The sequence below is a fragment of the Phyllostomus hastatus genome, unplaced genomic scaffold (assembly GCF_019186645.2).
Source record: "Phyllostomus hastatus isolate PE091 unplaced genomic scaffold, TTU_PhHast_1.1 phas_scaffold_555, whole genome shotgun sequence".
NCBI lineage: Eukaryota > Metazoa > Chordata > Mammalia > Chiroptera > Phyllostomidae > Phyllostomus > Phyllostomus hastatus.
In genome coordinates, this window is record NW_025334036.1 from 563,156 (window position 1) to 587,654 (window position 24,499).

Sequence of the window (24,499 nt, forward strand, 5' to 3'; positions counted from 1 at the left end):
ACACCCATACACATGTATAAGAGAATGTAACTTTCCATTTAAAAATAATTTTCTTTGATTATAAAACTAATCAGTAACCTCTGTGAGAGAACTAGTAAAATTTTAAAAATGAGAAAAGAACAATCTTCCATAATATGTCAGCTTGCTGTAACTGTTGTTGACATGATGTATTTTTTCTTTCAGTATTTTTTCTTTGCTAGTAAAATACACATACTTTTATATATGTGTTTAAAGAATAGAGATCATGTTTTACATACTTTTATCATTTTTTAAAGTTAACATTATCATTGCATTTTCCCATGATGTCATAAAGTCCTTATAGAAAAATATTAGTCATTATTTGCAGGTGATGTGATTATTTACCTTAAAAAATTCAAAGGAATCAACTGAAAAACAATTTTTAAGATGACTGGTTAAAAGTGCTATTATATATAAATCAGTATTTCCCCCCAAATCAGCTATACTCAACTAGAAAATACAGTAGAAAAATATTTTGTTGACCATTACAATTAAATTTAAAAAATGAAATACTAGGAATAAACTTAAGTGTATCAAGAACATCACAGAGATGTGCCAAGTGAATGACTCAGTGTGGTCCTAGGTGGGCAGACTTCGTATTTTAAATCCGTTAATTCTCTCCAGAGCTCCATGTTAATTTATAAATTGAATGCAATTCCAGTAGAAAAATCAAACAGTCATAATTTTGAAACTTGAGAAAATGAATCTAACATTTGTTTTGAAGAGTAAATAATAAAAAATAATAATGAAGTTGGGAAAAAGCAATGGAGGGAGATTTGTTCAACTAGATAGGAGATGCAGCACCCAGTGCTGGCGCTGGATGGTGTGGGCAAAGGTGGTGGGGGTTTAGAAAGAGCCGTGCGATTGAGAACTTAGTGTAAGTTCAGTGGAGGTAAAGTGCTAAAGAAGGAGAGGACGGATTATTCTGTTAATTGTACTGGGAGAATTGACCATTTGGGGAGGTCAGAGTCTTATCTCAGATTTCTGTCAAAATATGTTATAAGTGTTTTAAACATACTTGTTCCTAAAATTGAGAACAGAAGAACACCAGTTTAAAGAGCATTTTCAAAGGAAAGGCTAGTCTGAGAGTGACGAAGGTTAGAGGTAAAAATGTGAAGTCAGAGGAAGTGTGTTCATCTCCAGCAGAGGGTGACAGGACAGGGAAGGAACGACGGCGCCCTCCCGGCTGCCTCCTTTTCTAAAGATCTAAAGTATAAGTTTTGTGATGGTATAAATGAGTGGGGTTGTTTTCCAGTGTCTGAAATATCCCATCAAAAAAATGCTCACAGCCCTGGCCAATGTGGCTCAGATGGCTGGGTGTCATCCTGCAAAGCTAAAGGTCGCTGGTTCAGTTCCCATTTGGGGCACATGCCTGCCTTGTGGTCCTCAGCTGGAGCACCTACAAGAAGTAACCCATCGATGTTTCTGTCCTTCTCTTTTACCTTCCCTTCCCCTCTCTAAAAATAGATAAACAAATTTTTAAAATTTGTTTTTAGAGAGGGGAAGGGAAGGAGCAAGAGAGGGAGAGAAACATCAATGTGTGGTTGCCTCACACACCTCCTACTGGGGACCTGGCCCAAAACCCAGGCATGTGCCCTGACTGGGAATTGAACCAGTGACCCTTTGGTTCGCAGGCTGGTGCTCAATCCATTGAGCCACACCAGCCAAAGCAAATAAAATCTATTTAAAAAATACCCATAAAATGAAATGACACAGGGTATAAAATTGGGCCTAATTTTATAAAAAAAAGTAAATATTTACTTAAAAGAACTGCCTCCCCCTACCCCACCCACCCCCCACCAAAACTTGCCCTCCATTCTTTCTTACGTCTCCTCCAGTTGTCTCATCACCTAGTTTACTGACAGAATACTCTGTCCTCACCCTCACTTCACTTAATTCATTAGCTTCTGGATTCTGCCTTCATTGTTGCACTAAAAGTGTTTAGCTGTAGCTGCTAAATCCAGTGGCTCTGTTTGCAGCCCTAATGCCGGCCTGTCTGTAGCGATGGGTGCTGGTGCTCGTTCCCTTGTTGAAACATTCCTCCATCCAGCACGTCTGACTTGATGCCCCCCGATAAAGAGCTGGTTAAACGAAAGCTACCACGTGTAGTTTTACAGTAGAATATTATGTTATAGTTAAAAATACTGCAGCCAGCCTTTTCACAAGAGCACATACAACCTTCCAAGATACTCTAAGTGGAAAAGCGAGGTGTAGGAGAGTGTCTGTAATCTGGCTGCTTTCGTATTCAATATTGAGGAAAATCTGTGTCTGTGCTGCTTTAGACGCACCTTTTCCCCCAGGTGAGTATGGGAAATGAATGCTAGCAGTAGAACACGGGAATTTTTTTTAATCAGCTGGTTTCTGTGCCAGGCTCTATGATCAGTGTGGGTAGAAAATTCAAGTCACATTCTGTCCTTCGGGACCTGATAACCAAAGGGTCAGGTCTCCTGTCTGTACCTCCTTCTACCTGCCTTGGTCTGGCCTTCTCTCACTCTGTGCTTCTTTGCGTCATCTCTCAAACTCCTGGCACTGAAACCATCACCTGCGTTCCTGGCATTCCTAAATCCGTGCCTCCGGCTAAAGTCTTTCTCCTGAGCGTCCAACCCTCATGTGTCTGGTATCACGTAGACTCAGCGACCCTCTCTGGGCTGTGCCATGGCTGCTGCTCAGCGTGATCCCAGCTGCCTGTAACCTCGCCTGCCCCTGCAGACCACCACGCGGTCATACTCCCCTCAGCGTTCTCTTTGGGACTGGGAGTAGGACAGGAGGAGATAAGGACACTGGTCTGTGTGCTGGAACCTGGGGCCTGGGAATGAGCTGAGAGTCCTTTTTATCCCAGTGTTTCTTGCCTCCACCCCGCCCCTGCCCCAGCTAACTAGGAAGTTTCTGAGACCTGTCTGGCTACCTTCTGATTGTTTCTTCAGTTTTTCCCCACGATCTTAGTTTCTGACACACCCCTCAGGCACTTTGGTGGGAAGCATAAAGTGCAAATTACTGGTAGAAGTACCTGTTTTTCCCATTGAGTGTGACTCTACCCCAGGCTGCCTGCCCCAGGACGCTCCTGCAGCTCTTCCTGCCCCCGGGCCTGGTGGTATGTTGGTGTCCAGGCCACATCCTTACTGTGCACTTAGTGCAAACCGGAGTGCACCGGGTGGGCGACAGATCCACTGTGGGGCTTTGTGGCCTTTCAAGCTTGGGGATACTTTTTATCCTCATTTTTAGCTCAGCTTTTCTCAATCCCACTTGTTCCATTGTCCACTTTGGAAAGACTTATTCTTTGCTTTGTTTAACCCTTTCTAATCTTGTGTCTATTTTCTTAGTCCTTCATAAAGCTGCTTCTTTTTCTCCATCTCTTTTCTTGGTCAGACACATCAAGGGGATCCTCCTGATCAAGGGGAGTAAGTTGTGCCTGACTAGCTACTGGTCAGATCTAGTGAGTGTGGACCACTCTTCTTAACCCGTAGCTGCTAAACTTATACTTTGAAAATGTTTTTTAAACAATGAATGAAAAACAATGCACATAAGTTACCTTGCTTAAAGTAAATATGCTCACAAAATAATATGGATATAAAAATGGACACTTGAACAGTGATTTTTTGCAGTTTTAGGTGGACACTTAAGAGGCTACTAAGTTCCAAGCGTTTTCACAGATTTCACTTAATCTTTACTGTGATGAGGTGGTTTGATTTTCTGCTTTTACAAATGGGGGACTCAGACCGAGGCAGTCAGGTTCTGTGCCCCAGGCCACCTCGATGCCACGGCTCTGCTGCCAGGCCGCACTGCCTCTGTGCCCGTACACGACGACTGTGGAGTCTATAATGTTACAACCCACGTGCAGCCAGAACGCCTCTGTGTTTTGTAGGCTCAGTAACATATCAATGTACTTGCCTGAAGTGACCAGTTTCCATGACACAAAGTTAGCAACTGAAAACTGGACAGCGTCTGGTTGCCTCCCGGTTACCTGTGCTGCCTCCCCTTCTTCTGCCTTTTTGCTGGTGTTGTTTTGCAGGGAGTCAGCTGTAGGGCCGCACTGAAGCCATAGTGACTTTCGTGCACTTGCAGCTCCTAACCCTGCCTCTTTAAACACTGCTAGTTTATCTGTAGGCTGTAATTGAGCAGTAAGAAACTTTTCCCATTTCCTACTGGACTGGTTACAGTAGTTGTAGTGTTATTATTGTTTCCGAAGGGCTCTTTGACATAATGCTTATTTACCGAAATGTGTTTTGTAGCTTCGTCAGCAATTGAAGTGGTTGATATGTGAACTCTGCAGATTATATAACCTTCCTAAGCACCTGGATGTTGAGATGCTAGATCAACCCCTCCCCACGGGTCAGGTAAAGTAAAATTTCTCTGATGATCAAGAGCTAAAATGAATTGTCTCAAGCAAAAGTAACACCTAGGATGCTTTTTTTTCTTTCATTTATTATACAACTTATTTAGAAGTTAGTTTTTGCTGTTGAATTCTTTTGGTTTTGTTGTAGGTACTAAAAATAACCTTTTCATTTCTTGCAGCTGCTGGTATGTACTATGACAGAGACAAAATTGCCCCCTCCCACCCCCTCCTCCTGTTGCTAATGCTCCTGGCTCCGTACCTGTGCTGCCTCCTCAGCACCGGCTGTGCTTTGTAAGGCAGCTTCACCCGAACGTGACCTCCTCCACGCAGGAGGTGCGGTATTAAGCAGTTATCGGGGTTGTAAGAATGCCTTCCTCGTGGTGATCCTGTACATCCTCTCCCACTTCTGTGAGCTTGCCCTCTCTCGCGAGGCCTTGGGTTGCGCCGCAGCAGTCTTGGGGCGCTGCTCCCCGAGCTGGCTGCACAGCTGTCATCTTGAAATTTTTCTTGTCCCCTCTGATCTGCTGTTTTCTGACCTTACGCCATCTTTCTTGGCTCACCTTTCACATTTCACCCTGGTTACATCTGCAAGTAAAAGCCCGAGAAAGCGTGACAGGGTCGTATGTTTTCTGAGTTCTAGAGTCTAAAAAACTGTGGCCAAACCACCATCAGTGTGACTTCTGTGACAGTGCGTGGAATTCCATGTGGGGATATAGCAGAGCTCGTGGCTTACGGGAGGAAGTTTCCTGATTGTGAACCATCCTTGCATTCCCGTAACGAACCCTCCACACCTGCATATTTGCGGGTGAGGGGGGCGCACACTGTGGATACATTCTGGTTTTGGGATTCTCTGCTTCAAGTGAGGCTGTAACACCGTTTTGTCTTTTGGTTTCCTTTTACGCTCTTGTTTCATCTCACTGTCAGGGTTACACAGTCTCACAAAATGACCTAAGGAGCTTTTTGTTTGTGTCTAAGCTCTGGGAGAGTTTAGATCAACTGTGGGAGCAAGTTTGCCTCCCAGGGGACATATGGACACGTCTGGAGGTATTTGTAGTTGTCACAGTTGGCTGAGTGGGGTGCTCGTGGCATTTTGTGGACAGAGGGGATGTTACTAAACATCCTGCAATCTCAGGATAGCCCGCACAGCAAAGAACTGTGTGGCCCCACATAGTTCCAAGGTTGAGAAACCCTGGTTTAAATAAATACCTGAGCCAGATCTGTTTTGCTCTTCTGTGTATGAGTTTGAATTTTCCATTTCTTCAGTCTGTTTTAGTGATTTTAGATTTGGAGAAGATGATCGCTTCCGCCGTGCTTTGAAGCTGTTGTAAAGATGTGTATTCACTTCTGCACCTTCCTCTGTGGTTATAATGGTGACAATCCCCTTTTCATTTCTAAAGTGGCTTCCCTCATCTGGATTGCAGAGGCTTGTCTGTTTTATTATATTGGCTTATTTTATTATTTTTTTAAAGAATCAGCCCTTTTGTTTTTTAATCTAACCCGTTTCTGTCTTTCTCACGGTTTGCTCCGGTCTTCGTGATTCCCTCGTCCAGCAGCTCAGATCGCTGTGCTTTACTCGCCTTTCAGCCAACGTGTGGGTGTGCACCGTCCTCTCGCGCTGCTGGGGCCCATCGCATGGGCTTCTCGTGTCAGGGCGCTGATCGTCCACACAGATGCGTTTCCTAAGCAGTTGGATTCCATCTTCTGCTTGTATATTTGTTATATTTCACAGGGGACAGTTTTTAGCCATGTGCACTGAAAACATGAACATAAGTTTGATGTAACAAATAGCGACACCTGTGGCTGCCACTGAGGTGAAGAAGCAGAAGCCTCATGCCACTCCTTCCCGTGTGTGGGGCCCCCTGACCCACCGTCTTGGGTTTTGTCGCCCGTATACGCCTCCCTGAACAGTGTGGTTTGGGGTTGCCTGCTTGGAGCTTCACATTAAGTCACACTGTGCACATGGTACAGGGGTTTGTGGGCTGTGGATGGAGAGTGTGCCTCGAATCCTCAGGGTCTGTTTTTGTCATCCATCTGACTCTGCGCAGTTCTCTGCCAGGGCTGGGGGCCCACGAGAACACACCCAGACACGGCTTCCATGTAAGTTCACACCTGAGTCCCTCCTGCACGCTTTACACTTTTACCTTCCAGCACCTGTTGTCACAGATGAAAACTCTGATGCCTGCCAGATTCTTAGGCTTCCTCTCTATTTTATTTTTTCTCTCTGGAAGTTGGTACAGATTTTTCTGTAACTGAAGTACAGGGTTTTACTTTCTGATATTCCTGTGGAACATTCAGAAGTCTTTCTGTAGCAGGGCAACATCTGTCTCTCTTACTCCTTTCCCTTTGTCTTCTGGATGGGTATTCGATCTCTATTCCAATCTTTTCCCTTCACTCTTATGCCCGTGTCTCTCCCCCTGCCCCATCTCCTTTTCCTCCCCTCTGAGGATATGTGGGGAATGTTCTGTTCATTCAGGTCTATTGTGCTTCTTGGCTGTTCTATGGAGTTTTATTTTTTGGAGGGTGGGGTGGAGTCTTTGATTTCTCAGAACTCTCTTGTTCTTTGCATAGTAATCTTTTTATAGCTTTTGGATGAGACATTTTCTCAATCACTACTAAATATTCCAATTAGATCTTTCAATTTTAGTGCCTTCATTAATGATGCTTCACATCAGTTGTTCTGCTTGTTCCACTTGGTGCCTTTCTTTCAGACTGCTAGTTTTCTTCAGATACCTGGCCATACTGGCGATTTGCTCATTTGCAGATGCGGCATACCATTGGTCAGTGTCAGTCATTGACACATGTCCTCAGCAGCCGTCACTCTGTTCTCCTGGTTGGCGCTCCTGTGCCCTGCCTGTGGCGGGGGGGCGGGGAGCTGCTGGCAGAGACGAGTCTGTTCCAAGATCTTGCTGCTGTGTTGAGTTACATTTAAAACTTCTGTCTTCTCTCTGATTCTGGCACCCACACAAGACGCCACCAGAGTAGGCCTCCTGTGCAGGAGAGTGATCCTGACCAGCAGTAGTTGGAACAAATACAGCAAGAAAATTCTGGGGGGTAATCCTACTAACTTTACGTATAGTGTCCCGGAGAAGTACACTCTGGTCCCGGAACTTGCACTTTTGAACTTGGCCTCTTCCTGTACGTGGGCCCTTCCTAAAGCCTCTCAGACCCACTGTGAACGAGTGGGCAGCTGTGTCCGTAAAGAAGTGTTCTTTGGTAGATAGCATGTTGTCAAAAGTGAAAACGGTTCTCTAGTGAAATGGTCATTTTACAGTTTTTAGTTTGGGGCAGTGTCTGTTTTGTTTTGACACATTTAACCTTTTAAAACGTAAGGCAGTTGAATTTATGGAATGATTCCGGCTTTTCAAAGTTGAAAAGGCAGATATTTTAAGGAATCGTGGTTTAGGGTATTTATTTCCAATGAAAGAAGCCATTGACCTTATATACATGGCTGTATGTGTAAAACGTTCTTTTCATTTTAAATTAGAATGTCTTTAAATTTTTTTCAAGTTACTTTATATTTGACTAATTGCCTTTGTTATTCCTAATACATCTATTAAGTTGAATTGTTCAAAAATGTTTCTTTTTAAAAAGCTGATAAATATTTGTCAAATCAAAGCTGGATTTAAAAGTCAATGTTTGTGTTGTAGTCAGTTCTTGGTGAGTGGGGCTGCAGCGACGGGTGCCCGAGGACCTTGGGGTGTGCTGTCGGCTCAGTGTCACCCTGCAAATTCTCCTTCCTTTTCAGAATGGGACAACAGAAGAAGTGACATCAGAAGAGGAGGAAGAGGAAGAGATGGGTGAAGTAGGTATTTTATATAAGAACAACATTTTATAAATATCTTCATTTTTTAAAACTTTACTAATTTCTCTAATCTCTTATAAACCAGCGTTAGTGTGGAATAATGAAAACCACAGAGTACTTGGAATTGATATAATTTCTAAAATCTGGTCTTACCTTTAATATATGCTTTTGAGCAAATTGCTTATCTGATGTCATAAATTTGACTTTCTGGAAAATAAGAGCTGTTAACATTTAGCACTAGAATTATATTTACATTTCATAGTAATCACTACTTAACTATATTTGGTTATTTTTAAGGAGAAGAACTACTAAGTGTCAGAAGTTCTGTGTTTGAATAAAAGACTTAGAAAACATTCAGGAACCACTCACTAGAAATGATGGAACTATCCCAGGTTGGAAAATCATCACATAATTTTGTGAGCAGATTCCAAAGGCATGGAGCTTAGGCTCGCGTCCTTGCTTGTCACTGACGGGATCTTTGGGGTTTTCCGGCTCGAAGCTCGTGCTTAAGGCTTCAGAGGAGTCAGCTTAGGGTGGATGAAAAGAAGACTTTGTAGGCAACTAATATGATGTGGTTAAAAGGGCCCAGAACTGCCCCGGGCATCGGTGCGTTTGGGGCACTGGACGCTGTCCTTCCGGGAGGAAAGATGGGTCAATGTGTTGGAGTCAAGGGGAAGCAAGGTCGGTTGGCTAGAAAAGGCAGATGGCCAGAAGTGTTGAATTTAAGACAAACTTTTGTCTATTTGGTATGATTGTTAATAGGAAGGCTTTACGTGGAGAATAGTGGGCTGAGAATATTGTTTTAAAAAGATGGTCATGATGAGTTTTGTTGTGAGCTGGTTAACACTCAGGTGCAGAGGGTCAGTGGGTAGGAATGTGGCTGGGGGTCGAGGGCAGGAGGAGCAGATTCAGGCTCCGGGCCTCTGTGGGAGCTCTGAAGACGAGCGTCCGATGGCAGAACGGGCGGAGAGGGCCAGACCAGGGGAGGGTCTGGGTGAGGACAGAACACAGTGGGGGGCGAGGGGGTGGAGGCCCAGGGGGAAGAGCGGTGGGTCTGGGTCCCAGTGGTCACTGACCCAGTCCAGACCCCGCAGTGAGTCGGTCTGCCGGAAAACACGGAGGCGGCAAGTGCAGTTCCCAGAACACGGTCTGAACAGTTACGGTTCTTGATATGTTGGTGCTAAACTGTTTCAAATCCCCTCTTCATAGCAGATGTAAAAGGCGGCTTATTTGCTAAGAGCTATTAAATGTGCTTTACTCAGATTCTAATGTAGTTTTAAGACAAAATGTAAGATACAAACAGAACGTTATAAATGGAATGTGAAGACCTCCCAACCAACACATGTGTTCACTCCTTTCTGTTCCCTCGAGTCAGGGATGATTTAACTTTTGGCACAAGTTTGAATGAGCTGCTGTGTTTCTGGTTTTCACAGGATATAGAAGACTTGGATCACTATGAGATGAAGGAAGAGGAGCCTATTAGTGGGAAGAAGTCAGAGGATGAAGGAATCGAAAAAGAAAACTTGGCAATACTAGAGAAAATTAGGAAGACTCAAAGGCAAGACCACCTGAACGTATGTGTGACCATCCAGACCCCGGACTTGCGTGCGCAGTAAAGTAACCCCGGGCGGTGGTGCGAGTGCGGGACGTCCGCCGGGGTGCCAGCCTCGGCCGCCCTTCCGCCTCCTGGCCCTGTCGGCGACTCGGCCGTGGGTTTGGTTGCCCTTGTGTCGTTGTTTATTTATTGATTTGTTTATGTACGTACGTGCGTTGGTCACCTGTTGATAGCCACTGTCCACCCTCTTCCTCCGCTTTCTGCAGCCTGGAATCCCCTCCTGCCTCTGCCCCTTTCCAGCTGTTTATGGTGCTGCCTCGCTTCCCCTCCCCGCACGGGGTCTGTGTATTTCAGTGAGTCTCTGCTCTCTGTGGCCCTGCCCGTCCGCTCTGTCCTGGCCGAACCAAAAGTAATTTTTTCTTTTAACATAATATCTCTGATACGAAGCAGCATGGGGAGTGAAATGAACACTTTGGCAGCAGACACCCCTGCATGGCTTCGGTGTCCTCAACTCTAAAATGTGGACCATGCGAACCTTTGGATGGTCGCTCTGAAGAGGAAATGAGATCGTGTCTTTAAAATGCTCAGAGTAGGCAAACACCAGTGAGGGTCCAGCTGTCTGTATGAACACCTCCTGTTTACTTAGTGCCCGGTATTAATTAGACTTATTTATTGACCCCATGAAACCCAAGGACCCTTCCTCCATTGCTCCAGTCTGTACGTTAGTCCAAACCACTGCGAGTCACCGCGCAGCTGCGCCTGGCAGAGCCTGCCGAGACGTCCCCGCAGAACCTGCCGCCACTGCGTGCAGAGTCCTTGCTGGTCTGCAGACGTGGCCCCGGGGTGAAGCCAGTTCAGTAAAGGATTCGGGGTCACCCATCTAGAAAGCAGTGGCTTTGTAACCCCGAACAACGAGTTGCGCAGCCACTGACATTTAGCATTTTATCTGAATATTTTTTTGAATCAAAAGGCATTCTACATGTTTTTTCTTGTGAGGAATGGTTCCATTCATGCTCAGTCTTAGGACAAGATATCGGTGCGTCTTCATTTTAGAGACATTCCAACACTGAAAAGAGCTGAAGCCAGTTGCGAGGAGCTGAAGCTGTTTCTCAGTTTCTTACCTTGCAAAGTAGACCTGCAGTGTGATGTTCCTGCTCATGGTGTGATGAGTGGGACTCAGGTGAGGGGCACTGCGCTCCCACCCTCCAGAAAGACCAAGATCCGGCCACTGACGGTGCCTGCTGCTGGGGGCACAGCGGGGTGCAGGCTCCTGGGAACACCGTGTGGCAGATTCCTACAAAACCGAACATAGTCTTTGCAAACGATCCAGTAGCTGTGCTCCTTCGTATTTACCCAAAAGAACTGAAAACTTACGTCTGCACAAAAACCTACATGCAGATGTTTATAACAATTTTATTCATAATTCCCAAAACTTGGGAGCACCCGAGGTATCATTTAGTTGGCCCGTGAATGTTGTGCAGTTCTGAAGAGAAATGAGCTGTCAAGACGTAAGGAGACAGAGAGGAAGCTTACTGCCGGGGAAAGAAGCCGACTGTGAAAAACCTTCTTCTGTAGGATCCCGGCTCTGTGGTGGTCTGGCAGAGGCGAAACTGTGGGGAGAGTAACACGATCAGTGGGCACAGGGTTTTTGGGGCGGGGGAAGGACGAATAGGGGGAGCACAGAGGATTTTTAGGGCCGTGGGACTACTCTGTGCACTGGATGGCGGGTGCATGTCAGCACCCATTTGTTCAGGCCCAGAGGGTACCCAGCGCCAGAAGGGCCCCCCGAGGTAAAAGCTGTGTGTCAGTGCAGCCGCACCAGCTGTGAGCAGCGTGCCCTCGGACGAGGCAGGCAGTGCGCCGCGGGGCGGTTCTGTGGGAAGCCTCTGTCTTCCTCTCAGTTTTGCTGTGAAGCTGAAACTGCTCTAAAAAATGGATTCTTAAATTAAAGTAAAAAGTGGCGGAATTTGAAGTAGACACATAGAGAGTGCTAGGCTATTGCAAAGGCCATGGCAATGTAGACATATAGGTTTGGCTTTTTTTTTCCCAGGTGCTAAGAATAGTAAATGAACCAATTCTATTGTCCTGTCGAAATTTCGTAATCTTCTATTTAATTTAATTAGCTTTTTTGGCTTGTTAAAATGTGAAGTGGTGATCCATGTAAAGAGTCTCATTGTAACGTTTATTTCGGGTTCCTGTACCAGAAATCCCGAGCCCCCGGCCTCCGCGGCCAGGTAAAGAGCGCGCTCTGTGTTTCAGGGCGCCGTGTCCGGGTCTGTGCAAGCCTCCGACAGGCTCATGAAGGAGCTCAGGGACATATACCGGTCGCAGAGCTACAAAGCAGGTGAGCGCCTCTGCGTGTCGCCGCCTCGGTCGTCCTCGAGCGCACTTCGGTTTCCCGGTAGTAAGCTTCATTCCTCACGCTAAAAACTGGGCAAAACCAGAGGTACCTACGAACGTCAGTCGAGGGGCGGGAAACACACCTGTGATCAGAGTCATCAGAAGCTGTGACTTCTGATGGGTAAAACAGGGTGAGCTTCTAGTAGCCCCCACCTGTGGTCTGAAAGTATTCAATGGAAAATTCCAGGAGTAATTCGGAAGTTTTAAATTGTACACACTGATCTGAGCAGTGCGATGAAACCTCGTACCGGCCCTCCGTCCAGCCCTGGGCCTGTAGCATCCCTTCGTCCCGCATGCCCACGCCAGGCACGCGTCCGGCCCTCTGCTCCCCTGGGGCCGTCCTGGTTGTCAGATGAGTGACGAGACGGACAGATGGAGCACCCATGTAACTCTTGTTGCAGCATAGTGCTGTAATTGTTCTGTGTTATTTTTACTTCTTGGGTTTTGTTTCTGTGCCTAGCTTATAAATTAAACTTTATCACAGGTAGGTACACACAGGAAGAATCAGCACATGTAGGGTTCGGTGCCGTCCGTGCTCAGGCACCCACTGGGGCCTCGGAATGCATGTCCTGTAGATAAGGGGGACACTGTCCTCGCTTTTTGGATCTTTAAACATTGTTTTTATGGATATACCATATCTTCTTGCTGATGGAGATTAACTCTTACGTGAAAAAGTGAAGGTCTTACTGCTTTGAAAAACTAAATAAGATGAAAATATTTTGTTTGAACCAAAATCTATTACCTAGTTGATTTTTTATTTATTATGGTTTCTTCAGAACAACACAATCAACCCTTATTGTAGAGATAGTTAATGGTACTACTTTGAAATGAGCTGTGTGTGTGTTTTCTCATTTCGTAGTGTGACTTAAGAGTGCTCTCTCTTACCCAGACAGGAAGGCTTACATGTTATAGAATTGTACAACTTGCACCTATATAATTTTTTTAACCAATGTAACCCCAATAAATTTTTTAAAAAAGACTTAATATTGTGGAATCTCTATAACTGAAGTAAAATTGTTACAGAGATTCTAAACAGTATTAAATAAGGGAAAGAGCCAAACTTTAATTTGTTTGAAATGTAGCATTATGATCCATTCAGAAATTCTCAGAGTAATTAAATGTACATTGTTAGACCTTACTTAAAAGAAAAACAAAAAACAAGCAAAAAACCCCCTCTGCTTTATAAAGTACAAGATAAGTCAAACTTGTCTCTGAGTTATTAGAAGGTTTGATGTACACTAATACTTTTCCTTACAAGAAGTCTGAAAGTTTATCTGTAAAAACCTAATAGCATATAGTTAAATATTTGAATAATGGCTTATTTTTAAAAGTTAAATAATCACTTGTCTTTACAGCATTGTTTGTAGTTGCAAAAAGTATGAAATAAATAATCAGATACAGGGTAGAATTGGTTAAATTTTGTTATGTCCATAAAATAAATTACTATAGAATTAGTAAGAAAATGGACAATAGATTTATATATATTAAGTTGGAAATATATGTCCCAGAAGTTGACGAAAGATGCTAAAACTGTGTATGTAGAGGGATTCCATTTTTATAGAAATGTTTGCATGTGCACAGACAAAAAGTCTTTTTTTTATATTTAATCTTTATAATATATTTTTCCATTACATTTAGGCCCCTCTCCCCCTAGCAATCACCACACTGTTGTCAACAAAAAGTCTTAAGTGCTCATGATTTCGCATAATTTTTTCTTCCCCTCACAGTTAATGGTAAATAGTTTCTCAATCGATAATTAAGCTTCTTCATTAATGGCTTTAATTACCTGTGAGGGGCATGAGATACTCAGCACCCTCCCAAAATATTTATGACACTCACAATGTAGCTTAGTTCTGTGTTGCAACAGCAGTATTTTTAGGTTTGGGGGGCGGGGAGGGACTATTTAGTGTATCATTTACACCAGAGCAATCGGTGCAAGAGCAAAGGAAGAGTAGCTAACACAGCTCCTGTCTTTGCAGGGATTTACTCCGTGGAACTCATCAACGACAGTTTGTATGACTGGCACGTGAAACTGCAGAAGTAAGTGGCATTTTTTTCTGTCGAGCCGCCCTTTGTAGTGGTGGTAACGGTAGACTCTCACTGTGGGGATTTTCCTTCTGAAGTTGATACCTTTATCACCATAGCTGTTCCTCAGGACATTAGACCCTGTTTCTGGATAGAGTTCAGGGTGTCAAAATGAGCTGTTTCTTAGGCTTTATGGTACATACAGTGAGAAAGGGAGGAGGAAAGGAGGACCAGCTGTGGGATGAAGTGTGTTCATGGAGTCAGTGGGACAGGCGGGGACTGGGACACTGACGCGTGGTTAGGGACCTGGGGAGCCTGCCTGTGATGGTCAGCTGTTTGCAGTCTCCACACGTGGGGTGGCCAAAAAGTCTGTGTGGCTTTCTCCATAAAATAAAGGATACAGTTTCCATTTCCACCAGTAACTTTATTGATTTCAATATTTTGAGTACGCTGGCTATGTTCTGCATGCTGTAATGTCGATTGTTCTCGATTACTGACTCAGTCTGGTTGCTCTCACCTTTAGCTGGTCTACCTGACCAGCCGTGCAGCATTATCCAGGGAGACACCTCCAACACGAAACTTCACAAACCACTCCTGACACATTTGATCAGTCACAGCACCTTCTCCATACACTGCACAGATCTTTTCTCACGTTTCAGTTGCATTTTCATACTTTCTTGAAATAATAAAGCATAATATGCTAAATATGTTACTTATTTTTTTCCATCTTCAGTATTAAAATGGCTGTACAAAAATTCACCAATTTTGATACGTTTTTTTTAAATACAAGCTGATATTAACAAAATTGTTTCTATTGGAACAAAAAATTGTTTCCAATGAGGTTGAAGACAACAATACAATGTAACACAATTTTTTGGAAAGAAGTTAAAGACAACTAAGCACTACTGGAGCCATCTTACCAAAAACAACCACAATAACAACAACAAACTTTTTGGCCAACCCAATATATGGAACATTTGTTAGAGATTTCACTTTTCTGGTCTGGGCCATGGTGAATTTATCTCCTGAACCCCTTTCCTAATAATGCAGTGTTAGAGAAAGAGATTAAACCTTTTGTTGAATCCCTGAGAAAATTCTGTACATATGATCATTTCCTCTAGAATGACTGCTAACTTTGAGTCCCCTTAGGAGACCAGATTTAGAGTACTGTGATCTTTGTTTGAACATTTAATCCCAAGGAGTTGGAGGCTACAGTACTTTGTTTTTCCATAGAACAGCTTTAGACCTTGTCTAAGGCTCTTGTTTTAATCCTCAGGGTTGATCCCGATAGTCCTTTGCACAGTGATCTTCAGATCTTAAAAGAAAAAGAAGGCATAGAATATATTTTGCTTAACTTCTCTTTTAAGGTAAGAAAATTGTGATGGGATGCCATATGCTTCTAGTGGGAATGTATATTTTTGTGCAGTTGCTTTGGCAAACAATCTGGTATCACTTGGTGTAGCCCCTGTGGCTCCCAAGTCTCTAGGTGCTCGCCCTGTAGTTAGGAGTGCCCCGGGGCACAGCAGCCCCCAGCAGGGAGGGGAGCTGTGGTCTTCCTGAAGCTGAATAGAGCTACGGGCCACCAGGTAGACCACTCAGAAATACAATGCTGAGCAACAGAAGCACATTTTGTGCAATGTCATGTATATGGAGCTCAAAAACAGGTCAAACTAAATTACATTGTTTAGGGCGGGCATTCTCAGTGGACACATTATCACCCCCTGGGATGGGGTGAAAATTGGCCCTTTGAGTGAAATAATCATAGATATTGCCATGGGGGTTTTAAATCTGTTGTTTTTAAAAAAACCTAGGAAGTGTTTCTAAGGAGTTGTGTTTGAATTATGTGGAGCTTCTTTCTGACCTGCTGTTTTAGATGGAGGAAAAACGTGTGCAACGATTGTCCTCCCGCTGACTTGAGCCGTCGGAAACGTGCTTTCTATTTTCCTCTCCTGTCAGGGTTGAATTTTCAGTTTGTAGGTTCCGCAGAATCTGATTTAAGGGTGGTCAGAGTTAGGGAGTGAAAGTAAGTTGCTGGAATTATGCTGCTGCTTCCCTCAGTTGAAACTGTTGTTGTGTTTTTTGGGAGTAACTGGGTGAAACTAATGCTTGCTTAGCTAGCTCCCTTTCCCTCCAGTTGCTTCTTTAAAATGCGTTAGTTGTTTCCTTATCCCCTTTTATTTGAACATAGAAATTGGGGTTAATTTCTTAGACTTGTAGACACACCTTTCACAGAGGGGATGTGCTGTCTGCCTGCCCCACGTCTGTTGGCAAGTGGCGGGAGACTGACCTCTGACCCTCGGCCTCCTCGGCTGCCACCTGTGCTTCGGTTCATTACTAGAAAAACTTCTTGTTCTTCTGTTTCCAGGACTCAAGACTTGTGTTTGGTAGCCTGGGAATTAGCTGCGTTTTCTTGTCCCTCATCTTCTCTTCCTATATTTGTATCAAGTCAGGTGATCTTTGCCGTTTAATTGGAGCACTCGGTCTGTTTGCAGTCAGTGTTCTGATCCCTGTGCTGAAACCCACCATCTCACAGACGCGTTCTGTGTCCTTCTCACTCCTTGCTCTTTTTCTCATTCTCTTGGGTATTTTTTTTATTACTCCAGTTTCCCAGCTCTGCTAGCGTGGTACTTACACAATCTTCTCTTCTGGGTTCTGCATACGAGAAGCCTTTTCAGTACATTCCTCTGTGTCTTGTTTTCTGCCTTTTTTATCTCTCTGGGCATTATTCTGGATGTTTTTTGTCCTGTTTTTCAGTACACCGAATTTCTCTCCTGCTGAGTCTCCACTCTGCTTAGACTCATCCATTAAGTTATTAATTTTAGTTACTGTATTCCCAAGTTCCAGAATTTGTGTATAGTTTATTTTTATAATTGTATTTCTCTGCCAGGATTTTCAGTTTTGTTTTGTTTTGTTTTGTTTTTTTTGCTTGCACATACAGAGCATTAGTTATTTTAGAATCTATGTCTGATAACTCTGTTATCTTGGCCCTTGGTGCTTTCGTGTCTGTTTCTTGCTTTGACCACGTTTAGTGGTGAGCATTGCATACAAAAGACTGGAGAGCTGAGCTGAGGCCTTGGATGACACGCCGCCCCAGAGAGGATGCACATCTGCCCCGTCAGGGGCTTGGGCACCAGCAGCCTAGGGTCGCTGAGGTGGTTGCGGGTTGAGATGTTGTAAAGCGGGGCCTCATTCTCGGTCCGCCAGGGGCCCTGCCACCGTGTGGGGGCCGGGCGAGGCCTGTCCTCGGTGGGCCCTGAGCTCCCAGTTTTACCGCCTTCCCAGTGAGTCTGAGAACCCCATTCAGCGTGTCAACCTGTTCCCTTCCTCTCCAGTAACGGAAAGAAAACCCAAGGGGTAAAAAAGGGTCCTGCTGTCTGGAGTTCCTTTTTCTTCTTGATCTTAGCTCTGCAGTGATTGACCCTTTGTCCACCTTTTCTAGTTCCCAGCCAGGGGACTGATCCAACATACCTCGTTGCTCCTCCGCGCGGCCGTGCTGGCAGGGGCCCTTTGTGTACATTTCCTAAGTTTACTAAAACACTGCTCTGTTTGGGCGTGATCCTAGCTTCATTTGTATTTGCTTTTGTTTTCATGCCATTTTATTTTTGGTACTATTTTTACTCTTATGACCCTCACTCATCATCAGACAACAAATATACATGTTCTTTATAGACTAAAATCTTCTAAATAACATAGTATTGAGGATGTTCTTAAAATTAATTAAACATGCTCATCTGCTTTTCAGGATAACTTTCCGTTTGACCCTCCATTTGTTCGAGTGGTGTTACCCGTTCTCTCCGGAGGGTGAGTTGCCGTGACTTTTCCGTGACAGTGAGCTACAGGGTCTTTGGGGGGCTAGTTAAGTGCCAGGGTGCCTGGAGCGTTCGGCTTTCCTGGCGTTTCTGACCAAGTAGCTCTGAGGTGAAGCTGATGTTGCTAATCTGGGACCGCAATTTCAGAACAAGTGGGATGAACCGTTATGTTCATTATGTCCAGGTACAGTTTTTAGTGGTGCCTGTTTGTATATATTTCATCATTAGAAACCAAACGCATGTAAAATATACATTGTAATGACTCTTCAGAGACAGTTAGGACTGGAGGAGACTCTAGGAGAAATTGCAGGCAACCTCACAGGCCTGTGGGCTGGCTGCCGACTTCCTTCTAAAGGCGGTGGTAACGGTCTGGCGGAATTGAATGGTGGCCGTGTGCATTTTCCCTGAACCCTGGGAAAGACCGGACTTTGTCCGAGGCTGGTTGTGAAGTGTCCTGTGGACCCTCAGAGTAGGAGCGACTGAGCTACTTGGGGAGTTCTGGGGCACTCAGCTGACCAGCTCCATTTTGGGAGATAATCCATTTATGAGTAAAGTCCAAAAATATTCGCTCTTTCCTTTGATCGCCTTTATGGCTGATATGGTTTTACTGAGATTAAAAAATGAGGGTGGCACCCTGGCCAGTAGCTCAGTCGGTCAGAGCACCGTCCCCGTATGCCAGGCTTGAGGGTCGGTCCCCCGGCTCACACAGCAGTCAGCCGGTGAGTGGGTCAGTGCGTGGGACACCCAACTGGTGTTTACCCTTCCCTAAAATCAATGAATAAAAAAATTAAGGAAACAAAAATGGGGAGGGAGCTGGAGGTGGAAGAGGGTGTAAGGAGGATAAATGGTAATGGGAAAAATACAGTAAAAACAAACTATTAAAAAATAAGAGTGGCTACAAATGATTAAGGCAAGGATTTGGAAAAATTGTGTAACTTCAGGATAAATGTATAGACATGCTTTTATCAGATCATTTTGAAATCTGATACAAACTTGGCCAGCATAGACTTTTCACATTTTTCTTGTGAGAAAGGAGAAAACGATTAAGAATTTATGTTCTTACACAGTTTACCGCCTGGTTGTGGAGACACACACACAGAGGCAGGAAGGTGGCCGTCCCTCCGGCACCACGGGGGTGGCTCCGGGGCGCCCGCGGGCCCTGAACTGCGGGGATGCTCAGGTTCCTCACACAGTCCTGCCGCCCTGACGGCAGTTTCTGTTTGTCTGTTTTCTTCTGGTCTTCCCATGTATGTGTGTGTTCTTACTAATGGTACTTCGAACATTAAGAAGGGATGCTGAAACCTAGAGAATTCTGTGTGATTCCTGTTTTCTTTTAAGGTACGTGTTGGGTGGCGGTGCGTTATGTATGGAGCTTCTCACAAAACAGGTGAGTCTCTTCATGTGGTTCTCGTGGCTTCCAGCCTCCATGGTGTTTTGTTTGTGTAAAGTAGATTCTGAGTGGAAAAGCCCTGTTGCAACAGCACTTACTTTAAAATTTTTTTAAGTTTTCTTTTAATAGCAGCCGCATTTACTAATGAGAAAGCTATGTCGGGTAGGGCAATAAAATGACATTGTACTTGGTTTTGTTATCCCTAGGATAGGAAGTAAGTAATATTTAAGGTTATAGTTTGCTCATGTTTGCATTTAAAATGTAGGGTTTTTTTGACTGTGAGATTTTGGAAATCATTCGATTTTTCTTTTACTTCTTGACTACAAACGTCTTCATACTCATTTGCTGTTGTTGAGTTGTTTTATGCCACTTTGTGAAGCTTTCCCAAGCGGGAGGCAGGAAGCTGCTGCGGGAGCTGCTGTGTGTTAGAGAAGGTTTTTGTCTTCCCTCAGGGCTGGAGCAGTGCCTACTCGATAGAGTCAGTCATCATGCAGATCAACGCCACCCTAGTCAAAGGCAAAGCCAGAGTGCAGTTTGGAGCAAATAAGGTACTTTTGTTAAGAATGTCATGCCATCTGTAAGATCTACTTCCTGTTATCGCATGAGGCTTTTTCCTGTTCTTTTAGTCTTTGTTATTTTTACTACAGATAAATATACGTATAATTTTAATTGTTATTGGTATGTATATACTAATAAGTAAAACATTATATGCACTTTGAAGTTTCCCCCAATTGAGATCATGTTACAATAGTTAATTCCCAGTGAGCATTTATGTGCTATGCTCTCATCCAAACTTTTTACTTGTATTAACTCTTTCAATCCTCTTAATAACCCAAAAGTAGGTGTACTCTTTCTCTCCTCACAGTGTAGATGAGGACATGGAAGCCCACAGGGCTCAGGTACCTCACCTCTGGTGACAGACAGCCCCACGGCAGTGTCTGCTTTTAACCGCTGAGCCCGCCCCCCACGTCTGGTGCACGCTGGAAGCACCTTCCCGTGTTTCACTGTCGTCACTTGCAGACACGCGAGTGGGCCAAGGATGGGCTCTGAAGTCACCGTGTTTCAGAAAAATGTTTGTGGGATGGAAATCATTCAGACCTAACATGAAAAAAAATTGGCTGTTTCTAAAGTTCTATGCGAATATTTTGTTCCATGTCAATTCAAAAAATGATAAATCTAAATATGTATACAACCATGTTGTACGTCAGACCATGGGTCCACTAGACTCCCAACGCACAGAGGAAGCAAAAATTTAAAAAGGCTGTTTTTAAAAATCATTTATTTGGGATAAAATAATAAAATAACTGATTTTTACTTTCAGCTCTTTCAACAGCCCTTTCTTTACACTGGAACAAAATGCCATTTTGTATAAAATCTGTTATTTATTGAACACTAGTGAATTATGATTGCTTAACTACTTTTAACTAGTATGTCTTAGATGATTTAAATGTGACAACAGGATGCTTATGTAATATGGCACCAAATTTTATTTTCCTATGCTCACTGTACAGTTTCTAAAGTAGAAAACATACAAAAATCTTAAGTCATCTGTAAGTTGACTATCTAGAAATACTGTTGATATTTTGCTATGCTTCTAGTCTTTAACATTTTCTTCCTGGCATTTATTTATAAGTAACACTTGATGTTAAATTTAATCATGTTTTTTAAAAAAATTCACAGTATTGTTTTCCTGAAAGAGAAAATAGAAAAGGTTTAAAACAGTGATCATTTTGAGTGATTGAGAGAACATTTTACCAATAACTTGCTGTGTAAACTGACCTCTCTGGGCTTTTGTATTTTGACCTGAAATACAGCTGGTCTGGATATGTTAATTCTCTTCCAGTTTTATAATTCTGTACCAGTACTCTGCCTTTGCTTATAAGTCCTCCTGGAATCAGTCAATGCCAAATAATTGCTTTAACCTTCTACATTTCCATGATTTGTAGTTTTCTTAGCAAATAAATATGACCATTTTGCACAGAATGTTATCAAGCAGCTAAAAACTGTTTACATATTAAACAAATATGCAAGTAAGACAATGTAAATATGCATTGTCTCAGCAGGTAAATTTCTTTGAATGAATTGTTTTGATTAAACTTTACTCTTTCTTTTTTTTATTAAGAAATATTCATCAGTTAAGAATATGGACACTTTGCTTGATATGAGTTTAACCTTCCAGGATTCTTAAGTTAGCAGGGAATAATCTGAGTGTTAACTTTTAAAATACTCTCAAAATGTAAGGTGCCAAATGTGTTTAGAAATATGCTACCATTTGTGTGTGTGAGAGAGAGACAGAGACGAGGCTGCAGGCTCGCACAGACGTGCTTTTGAAAGTCAGAGCATCTCTGGAAGGGCTCTCAGCGAAGTGCTGAGAACTCTTGTTTCTGACGGAGGGCATACTGAAATACTGGGGGGTGAAGTGGGCGAGAGATGGGAGGCTTTATTTACTATAAATCACATGTACTCTTTGAATTTCTTCTTGCCATGTTACTATTACTTCAAAAGTATTTAAAATATTTTAAAAGCTACTATCCTCTATTGGCTGAAAGTAAATGAAAGAGTTTGTCCCCCCAAAATATTACTAAAATTATATAAATATACTTAAGTACTGGAAAACAGAAAAGTTGTCCATCAGCACACCTGAAATTTGGAGACAGCGTCCGGCTGTTGGAGCTGAGGCTTTGCAGCTCTGTGCAGGCAAGACTGCAGTCTGGGCGTTGGCTCCTGGGCTCAGCTCACAGGAGCCGAGGGCATGCCACAGGCAGGACGCAGCTGGCCAGGTTGGTTTTCTGTTCAGTCAACACGAAATTTAGCTTGTAAAAAAGCTGAATGTTTTCTGGTCTGAAGGTAATATTTTATCGGGCTTGATTTTTGGATACACGTTAGAAGGAAGAGTCTGAGTCCCACTTAGGTCCCAGCAGCATCCTGTAACTCACTGCACGCACGTGGACAGACACTGGGTCGACAAGCGTCTTTCTGCGCTGTGTGGGGGGCAGGGCTTACACCGACGGAACGAGAAGCTGTGGGTTTTCATTGGAGTGCAGTGGGGGTTTTGTTGTGCTTCTAAAAGGGGAGAGCATAATGCAAATGAGAAATGAGGGTATTCAGTGAAAAATCTTTTTGAAATGGAATAAAATTCTGTCCTGTGTTCTTTTAAGCACAGTGGTAACACATCCATAAATTATTTTTCATGATTTTCATCTACTTAGAGTTTTGATTTAAAATGTATAATTCTCTTTCAGAATCAATATAATCTAGCAAGAGCCCAACAATCTTATAATTCCATTGTACAGATACACGAGAAAAATGGTATGTTTAATTCAATACGTATTTATTGCCATTTATGAAGTTTTACTGTTGATATTTATCCTGTTTTATTTTGTTTTTGCTTTAATTTCTTATACAGTACAGTTACCACAGTCAAAAAATTTAGCTTGAGGATACGCACACTGTGCTTCATTCAAAGTCTTGGGGTCCTCAACACTTGGCTTGAGACCCCTGAGTGAGAATGAAGATTTTTGAGCAGATTGGTGAAAGAATCGCTTATCCACTTGAAATGTGTGGTGTTAGCACAGGGACTGAGCAGTTAGCTTGTTGAGGCAGCTCTGCAAGGGGCGTTCTTGTTCATGCTGAGGGCGTGCCGTCCCGGGTCCTGAGCCCGCTGTTTCCGAAACACCTTCAGACGATAGACGATGGAAAGGTTTTGACAGCTGTACATATTTACCCATTGAAGTTAAGTTTTGATTTCTGTGTCCACTTAGGAGTGTGTGACTTGCATATTTTTTAAAAAATGCTGAAATATCTTCCATAAGGTTCATCAGCCTTCCCCACATTTTGCTTGTGTTCACAACGCTCGCTTTGAGTTTTTGTCTCTAACAGCGACGTGATAAAAGGCGACTTGGAATCAGCAGACCTATTTTCAGTGACGTTTGTGTCACTCACTAGCTCTGGGGCCCTGAGCAAGTCCTGTTACCCCTCCACCTCAGGTTCCCCTCTCTCAAACGGGCACGATGTCTGTCTTGCCAAACTTGTGAGGGGAGAAAAGCACGCACAGCACGTCGTAGCATAGTGCTGGGAAGATCCTGATCGCAGTCGTGCTGGTGACAGTGAGGCTTCTTGGGTGCAGAGTAAACAAATTAATGGAAATACAGAGAAGTTTTCTTTAAGGGAGCATTTACAGGACTGTAACTATTCTTTACTTTGCTAGAAATGGAGTAGCTTATGACCTAACAGCAGTGCTTTGTGCTCACTTGTATTTTCACGGCAAAGGAAACTTGTTGCTTTTCCAGTGAGCGCTCACTTCTGAAGGAACCGCACAGGCGGAGCTGGGGGCGTTTGGGGTCTGGTTCTGGACTCTTTTTGCTGTGAAGCATAGCACACTGGGATATGCCTGCATTCCAAACAGTGCTCAGGTTTCTGAAGAGGGGAGTGAGCAAACCTGAGGCTCAGACTGGATTTTCACAACAATCTCCTCCAGTCCCCTGACTCAGTAGAGGCAGAATGCCCGTGACCTGCTGCATAGCCATGTGGCTGCACCGCAGACCACGATGTACCTGCGCTGTTGCAGGGCCGTTGCCCAGAGCTTAGATTATGGTTGAGTCTGGGAACAAGCATATTTTTTCTTTTTAAAATTTAAAAAGATTTTATTTTTAGAGAAAGAGAAGGAAGTGAGAAACAGAGGATAGAAAAACACTAATGTGTGAGAGATACATCAATCGATTGCCTCTTGCACGCCCCCAGCGAGGACTTGGCCTGAAACCCAGGCACGTGCCCTGGCCGGAAACTGAACTGGCGACCTTTCAGTTCACAGGCTGGCACTCAATCCACTGCACCACACCAGCAAAGGCAGAATCATACTTTTTTCTTATTTTTAAAAATTGATTGATTGATTTCCAAAGCAACACTGTAGTAAGCATTCAAAAATGGTTACAGACTGTGCTGTATTTGGGAAAGTGTGGGTGAGTGTAGTCAGCTATGTGAAAGATTCAGAATCAGGGATGGACTGTAGTTTGGCTTCTGCTGCTGACGGGTCTTGGGCACAGTCACCAGTGCACCTGCTGCGGTGGCCTCCTCACTGGCGAGGTGCCAGTGTGGCACTGAGGGCATTCTGAGTTCTCTCGAAATGCCAGGATTTTGTTTGGGCACAGGTTGTTTTCACTGAGGTTTT

General features: G+C 43.7%; 1 protein-coding gene across 2 annotated transcripts in view; it reads left to right on the forward strand.

Annotated features, from left to right (window-relative positions):
• UBE2Q2 (ubiquitin conjugating enzyme E2 Q2) overlaps nt 1-24,499 on the forward strand; it is a 34,478-nt gene that overhangs the window by 7,764 nt on the left and 2,215 nt on the right. Inside the window, exons 3-12 of one of the 2 annotated variants that reach the window (XM_045825013.1) lie at nt 4,248-4,352; nt 8,097-8,153; nt 9,587-9,727; nt 11,968-12,052; nt 14,088-14,148; nt 15,410-15,500; nt 17,876-17,934; nt 19,281-19,329; nt 19,785-19,880; nt 22,575-22,641. In XM_045825013.1, coding sequence (XP_045680969.1) covers nt 4,248-4,352; nt 8,097-8,153; nt 9,587-9,727; nt 11,968-12,052; nt 14,088-14,148; nt 15,410-15,500; nt 17,876-17,934; nt 19,281-19,329; nt 19,785-19,880; nt 22,575-22,641 — 811 coding nt within the window. The remainder of the gene's footprint in view (nt 1-4,247; nt 4,353-8,096; nt 8,154-9,586; nt 9,728-11,967; nt 12,053-14,087; nt 14,149-15,409; nt 15,501-17,875; nt 17,935-19,280; nt 19,330-19,784; nt 19,881-22,574; nt 22,642-24,499) is intronic. The other variant, XM_045825015.1, reaches the window with a different exon arrangement.